Below are 7,306 nucleotides of genomic sequence, written 5' to 3'. Positions count from 1 at the left end.
TTGTATTGGGAAAAAATAGGAATCCGAGTTATGAGACAAAATAAAAAAAGGGGTTTTCTAATTGTTCCTGGCTACAATGGCTAGCTACTATGAAACTCTAGGAAAAAATTTCATATCTGGAGATAAAAGAAATTCTGCAGATTACCCGGAAGCGAGCACACGCAAAGCTGCATGGTGGTTCATACCGATGCCCGAGTCCGATCCCGGCCTGCCGTGCCGTGCGATCATGACGTGCCTGCAAATAAAACAAGTATGCACCTAATTCGCCAGCCACCAACCGTGCAAAATTCTTGACCGTAGAGAAATAAACTTTAGTTCCGGTTAGAAAATCTCAAAGAGCTTGGCAGGCTGCTTGCACAAATCCTTGATCGCGTTGTATAGGAAAAAAAAACAAATATCCGAGGCATGAGAAAAAAAAAGCTACTAATCTTACCCTAATACTTTCTTTAGGGAAAAATGAAAAAAAAAGAACTCCAACCGATCACCCAAAACTTTCCCAAAAGATTGGCAATGCGAAAAAAGACCTCGTCGCCGCGCATATATTAGCCAGGCCGGCCCTTCCCCAATCCCCCCGAGCTCCGTTCCCGTACGCACCATATGCTTCCCATGCTCGTTTTTTTTTCCGCACGCGTGCACCGCCTGCAGCGCACCGGCCACCGCCTGCTCGGCCCGCGTCAATCACCCCACGCCGGCCAGCTAGGTAGGGAGGGAAGGAGAATACGTGTTGGCTTGGCTTCGGGCAGCTGGATCGGGATTGGGAGCAACGGGCGCGAGGTGGAGGAGCTGCTAATGGCGAGCCAGGACATCACGCATCCATGGCCCTCGCCGCCGCCGTTGCTGTGGTGCTCGTCCATGGCCACCGCACAGTCCACGATGCGGCCCTTGATGTAGCGTACGACGCACTCAATGCAGAACTTATGTGCGCAGTAGAGCTGCAGAGACCCTGGACAATGGACGAGAAAGACCGGTGATGGGTGAAATGGATGCAGGATGGCGAGGGAAGCTGTTGGTGCGAGGAATCGAACGGAGGCGGCCGGGATACGGTGAATTTAGCCGGCGGCAAGCTCTGCTCAAAGGAGCGATGGAGCTCTATTCTGGAGGTAGATGGGGGCTCTGTTCTGGAGGCAGGCCCAATTATGATGACGTGGCAAATATTGGGGGTAGTTATTGGCGTTCTGCTGTGGGTTGATATGTTTTTAGGGAAAGAAAATTTTAGCATAGCTTCTAGTACATCATTTTGGAAAGAATTTTTTAGGGAACCGTTAGAGTTGCTGAGCTTGGCCTAGAGGAGCAGGAAGACCTTGTTGCTGTCGTCCTCGGAGATCTGTTTCCCCTTTTATCCTTTTTTTTCCTGCTTAGCTGAGCTGCCCGCTGGATTATCTATCATCTATGATATGGAACATAAACATCAGGTAAACTAGAACAGATATAGATTTAAGGCATCCTATGTTACAGTAGATGTCGATGCTTGAGAAAGGGTAGTTCTAATTAAAGCTCCACCTTGAGACAATTTTATCTTTTTTTTTTGGATTTCAGACTTTACTGAAACTACTACTTGCTGGTATTTACTGTTTAGTGTAAATAGCATATTGTAATTTTTTTTTGCAAATTAGGTTCATGTACTTGCGTATGAGAAAATTTGGGACCTGTGCTTTTTTCTGTGAATGTGTGAGTTTTTCTTGCTGGATGAATCACTTTTGTGTGCATCGGTAGTAATCTGCTGGGAAAATTGCACGGGCCTGATAGATACCACGTGTTGCTCATCCGAAGGCTCTGTGCGTACCAGCGCTGAGCGGTTATACTGTAAAAGGAAAGTTGGGCTCGATTTGTTTACGATTGTGAACCGTGTTTCCAAATATAATAGGAAGATGGGGGACACAGGAGCAGGCAGGAATTTAACACATGTCGAAAATACCATCTCGATACTTTCTGCATATAGCGGTTACAAGTAGTACTACGGTACATTTATTTAAACTGTATGGTAAAGAAAATAAAGTCGTGTGCTTTTCACTGCTCGGTGCACTGGCTGATAAGAATCGGCCAAATCTCGGCCAGCGCTTGTTCGGGGGTAGCGATGCCGAGGCCGACGGGAGGTTCCTTCTTCAACCCTTCTGCTTCGCGACTGTCCCATCTGGCCTTGTCGGCTCTCGTGTCCCAAATTCGAAGGGCACACGATATGTCACTCCAATGCACAACAAGTTTGGCTCCCCGCCAGCCGAGCGTGCCTGGACCACCATTCTCCCACAACTCATACATCCTTTGCCTGATAAATGGAAACCTTTGAGCTTCCATGAACGCTACTGTTAGCCTCGCTAATGCTAACTTGATCACGTGGTCAGGCGTTGTGCTTGGGTCGTACTCACTCAAGACAGCTATCGCGCTTAAGATTTCAGCTCTACTTATATCTAAATCTACTAAAAACTCCCAAGGTTCATGACCCGTCCCCGGCCCACCTCCAACGAGGCTTGCGTAGTTACTTTTAAAGCCTAAAACTGTCGACCCCGGAATCACGTACTCATGATCCTCATCTACTTGGAAACTGAACCACTCACCTTTCTGGTTGGTGAAGCCAGATAAATACAAATTATCGCTTCGAAAAGCTAAATTGGTGCTTGCAGTCCCCTCGCCCATTAGGAGAGGTATGAACCAGTGAAGAGGCTTGTTCTTGAGGTCTTGAACAGTGAGCTTTGGGTTCTCGTATTCCGCTAAATCGATCGGGTCCTTGTCGCGGTGGTCAAAGATCCAAGTCTTCATTGTCCCGAAGACCGACATGTACCCGTGGGTATCAAGATGGAAACTTGCGGTCGAACATGGCTCGTACCACCTGCATATGCAACAAGAAGGCAATTAAGCAACAATTCAGTCACGGAAACAAAGCACGTCTTGGGAGAAATTACTACTTACTCTTCTTCTCCTGCTCCCGATCCTGCTGCTACGTTGAGTACAAGCACCACAATAGCCAAAACAACTCTCGTGGCACCCATTGGTACTAATGTTCCCAGCTGAAAGGTGCAAAGCTGCATCCCTTTTTATCCAATGAGGGATGAAAAATTTGTGGCAGCAGGGCACCGCGGATGGCCGCGTTTCTGCCCCAACGGACGTTTTCTTCATGCGTCTCATGGCTTTAGCGTTTCGGGGTGGTAGGTTGGTGGCATGTGCCGCATGCAGGCATGCATTGCAAACAAAATAAAGTGAGCTAGCTAGTCACTCCAATGTGCCGCATTGCAGGCATGTGCCGCATGCAGGCATGCAGGACGACTCGCCACCGTGTGATCCCAAGCCGCTAGCTAGGATGGCGGCTTCCTCCTTTCACTGGAATGCGTTGAGCCATGGAGCTGTTGACATTTTACTTAAAACGGCAGCACGAAGCCTGATGTTGCATAGGATAGTAGTGCTCTTTGGTGTAGTCCATCTATATAATTTAACAATAAAAAAGACAACATATGATTCGAAAAAAAATAAAGACAATATATATAATCTCCTTCTTTGCTTCATAAACCAACACGAGTGTCACGCTCTTCGTGTCGACTACGGCCAGTCCGCGGCACCGAAAAGAAATTCCATTTCGAGGTCGGAGTCCGAAGTTGCAGCCTGGTACGAGTCGGATGGCCACCGGCTCCTAGCGGGCGCGTCATGCATATAGCGTTCCGCGCGTTAGCCTCCATCGACCTCGCCTACAACCGTGAGTTCTTGGCCTCGCCTACGAGCGATCGAGTTTTGTGCCATCTCGCCCGCCGGCCACTGATCAATCCCACAACTGCGCACATACTCTCGCTTGTTTGCTGGATCAGGACGTACGGCGATTCAAGGATGGCCGCACCTTTGCCAACGACGGCAACACTCTCCCCCGATATGTCTGCGGCGTCCCCCTGGGCGTCGTCTCTGCCGGAGGATCTGGTTCGCCTGGTAGCGTCGCGCTTGCTTGCCGGCGATCTGCTGGATTACGTCCGCTTCCGCGCCGTTTGTGCCCCATGGCGATCCAGCACGGCCTCCCCGCGCGGCCGCGGGGTCGTCGACCCACGCTTCCACCCGCGCCGCTGGATGATGCTTTCCGAGGGCGGCGGCCTCTACCCCGGCCACCCAAAGCTGCAGGGCTACGTCCGCTTCTTCAACCTCGACACGGGAGCCTTCGTCCGCGTCCACATGCCGCTGTTCGAGGACCACTGCGTTCTAGATTCTTTCAACGGCCTCCTCGTCCTGCAGCGGGACGACGACACCGCCATCCGCCTGCTCCACCCTTTCACCGGCGACATTCTTGACCTGCCACCACTCAAGACTCTCCTCCCGCAGATGCACGAGGTATTCCCACATTTATCCTCGCGAAAGAAGCTTCCGTATCTCAGATCCATCTCTACTGCTGCTACCTTCGCTGATGATGGTGTCGTCACCGTGATGCTTGCGCTCCGTACGACACGTCGTGTGGCCGTTGCTACCTCACAGGATCACCAATGGACTATGTCCACCTGGAACTATGTCATAAATTTTGCACCCTTCCCGTACCAGAGCAAGATTTACGTGGTGTATAATCTGGAGTTTGATCATTCAGCAAAGATTTTCCAAATAGACACACCCTTACCAGGTGAAGTGCTACAGCCACCGAAGCTGATCGTCAAGTGTACTGCAGATAAACTACGTGTGCCTGTCTTCTTGGTGGAGTGCGACTCGGAGGTCCTGGTGATAGGCCATAGTAAGGATCTCGCTTCCAAATTGCTAGTTTACAAGCTCGCAGATCTTGTCATGGAAAAGTATACCCCGGTGACAAGCATAGGAGATAAGGCCATTTTCTTACATCGGAGGAATCTTAGTGCCTCTGCCAAGGCATTGCCTACCCTTGTAGGTGGCACTATCATGTACTTCCATCCAAGGGAACATCAGCTTGTGCAATATCACCTTAGCAGCGGCTCCTGGTCGCCAGCCATGGATCAATGCAGCTTACGTGGCACAGAGCCGGGTCCATGCAGCTTCATCCAGCACGTCTATACCTGTTGCAGTTGTAAGCACTGGTATGTCGTAGTTGTCTCTCTACTCCCTACTTTGTTTCTCTTGCCATTTTTTGGGTCTGAATTTACAGTTCCTCATTTGATCTTGTAGTTTTATTTATGTGCTACTGAGTTATTAGCTGATTCTTCGCCTGTGCTTATGTGCTTTAATTACAGGAACAAAGGACTGATGTGTCGTTGGTGGAAATACCCTGCCGAATGGATTCGGTGGCCAGTGAAAGGGAAGCTCCGTCAAGGGGTTAGTTGCTTATCCATTGTTCACTTTGCTAAGTGCTTTGGTGTACAGACTTCTGTTTTTCTTCCAAAACCCGATGTGTTCTTTTATTCTTATCAGTTGATAGCTGAAACCAATATGTCGCCAATATATACAGCTCATGGATCTGACGCTTGCTTTTCTTGTCTTCTCTTTGCAGGCGTGAATAATTAACTCTCGCACTGCAGAGCTGGAAGCTTGAACATTTTACCATTATAAAGCATCATTTAGATTATTTCTAATTTTTTTATAAGGTAGTGTTCCTTTTGAGCAACTAGTAACTATGCACGCGCGTTGCACGTGCCATGTGATCATTATGATGTAATGAAACAGTCTTTCTATATATGATTGGGAAAGATAGAAAAATCAATAACATTATATCAAAAGAAATTGCTGCCTTACATAGATTCAATCTGGTCTAAGCCAAATAATGTCTATCCTAGCGGGAGACAATTACACGAGCTGCTTTTCTTTCATTATGTCTGCATTGACCAGTTTGTCAGCAGGCCTCAGTAGCACCGGAGCCTCCAGCGGGAGGTCATGGGTTCGATCCCCAGTGGGGACGAATTCCTGCTGGTCTTGCAGGATTTAATCCTAGGTTATTGTGCACGCGGGCGTTTCCCGTGCAATAAGGGTTGTAGTCTCTCCAATCTTTTCTCTAGCGTGTGTATGGACACGCACGCGTGTGTGTGCGTGCGGTGTGAGTGTGGTGTGCGTGGTTGTGTGCGTCCTATATATATGTACCCTCTCAAAAATAGATAGCACAGTGTGCGGGGCATGCTCCGAACTGCACCAACAGATTAGTTACAATTTGAACTAAAATTAGCTAATTTATTTCTAAGTCAAGTAGTTATATGATGTTCTGAACTCGAAGCAACATTAACTGATATTGACGGGAGAGGGAAGGCATTACCTGATTCTGATAGGTGTAAAATAGAACTTCTCAACTGTCACCAAATTGAAATACTCATCGCACCCAGTGATAAAATTTTTTGGGTGCAAACATTTTTCGATAGTGCATACTTTGGTCATATCCAGCGGCGGAGGCCCCCCCCTCCCCAATGCCCCCCTACAAATTTTGAGGAAGAAGAAGGGAAGGGAGGAAGAATAAGAGGAAATAAGCCCCCCTAATGTGTGATCTTGGATCCACCGTATCTGCCTAATCTAAAATCAAATAAGTAATTGCCACAGAAGTTTATTTTATGAGAAACATGTTGTACGTGGTAGCCTTGCACTAGGAGAAAAACAACCTTCCATCCTCAATAAAAAACTCGGTTGTTTTTGACCCGGGACTGAAGATGTTTTAGTCCCCATTGGTGTTACCAACCGGGACTAAAGATGATCCTTCGTCCTTGGAGACACCTTTAGTCCCGACTAGTAACACCAACCAGGGGTAATAGTGATCCTTTAGTCCCGGTTGGTATTAGAAATCCTGACTAAAGCCTCCAGGCTTTAGTCCCGGTTGGAAATACCAACAGGGACTAAAGGACCTTTAGTCCCAGTTGGTGTTACCAACCAGGACTAAAGGGTCCCCCACGAGTTACTACAAAAGGGTTGCATCCCCTACTCCGTCAGATGTGCTGTGAAGGTGAGATGGTAAGGAAGCTACGCGTAAGGTTTGAGGTCGTGGGTTTGAATCCCACGCACCGCACACCTGCATATTTCGCGTGAAAAATCGCGTGACTTATAACTCCCAGGAATAATGAACCTCAAAGCATCTTGACAATGCCCACTGTAGGTCTTCAACCACCAAATCTGGCATGTCGTCCTCCCTTCACGCATCAAGTCAAATAGCCAACACACCAAAAATATAAGCCACTAATGTCGTTGTGAAATAAATTCATCCGAATCTGCCTAAATCACCATGTTCCTCATAGGTTTACACTGAACTCCTGCTAAACAAGGGAGATATATAATTTATGAATTGCTTCACTTGTATGGAAAGAAGTGGAATACTTTCTTATTGTGCAAAAAAGTTATGAAAAGAAGTAACTTGGTTAAAATTATCACCTAGGGCACATATCACTAGTAGAGAATTGGCTTTTGATGCGTC

At 47.8% G+C, this 7,306-nt stretch overlaps 1 protein-coding gene and 1 non-coding gene across 3 annotated transcripts; one reads left to right on the top strand and one right to left on the bottom strand.

Annotated features, from left to right (window-relative positions):
• Window positions 1-1,894: 1,894 nt before the first annotated feature.
• Window positions 1,895-3,230, bottom strand: LOC117840644 (uncharacterized). 2 transcript variants are annotated; one of them, XR_011897122.1, is made up of 3 exons: window positions 2,905-3,230; window positions 2,553-2,824; window positions 1,895-2,263 (listed from the first exon to the last, which is right to left on the bottom strand). It is a non-coding gene; the product is annotated as an uncharacterized protein (transcript). The 2 variants fall into 2 exon arrangements; XR_011897121.1 differs by having other exon boundaries at window positions 1,895-2,824.
• Window positions 3,231-3,536: 306 nt separating this feature from the next.
• LOC117840555 (uncharacterized) lies at window positions 3,537-5,654 on the top strand. Its single transcript, XM_034721071.2, has 3 exons — window positions 3,537-5,003; window positions 5,157-5,238; window positions 5,414-5,654. The coding sequence occupies exons 1-3, from the start codon at window positions 3,634-3,636 to the stop codon at window positions 5,417-5,419; spliced, it is 1,458 nt and encodes a 485-aa protein (XP_034576962.1). The 5' UTR covers window positions 3,537-3,633; the 3' UTR covers window positions 5,420-5,654.
• The last annotated feature ends 1,652 nt before the right edge of the window (window positions 5,655-7,306 follow it).

The sequence above is a fragment of the Setaria viridis genome, chromosome 9 (genome assembly GCF_005286985.2).
Source record: "Setaria viridis chromosome 9, Setaria_viridis_v4.0, whole genome shotgun sequence".
Classification (NCBI taxonomy): domain Eukaryota; kingdom Viridiplantae; phylum Streptophyta; class Magnoliopsida; order Poales; family Poaceae; genus Setaria; species Setaria viridis.
Note: the sequence above shows the minus strand (reverse complement) of the source record. Positions and strands in the feature narration are given on the sequence as shown.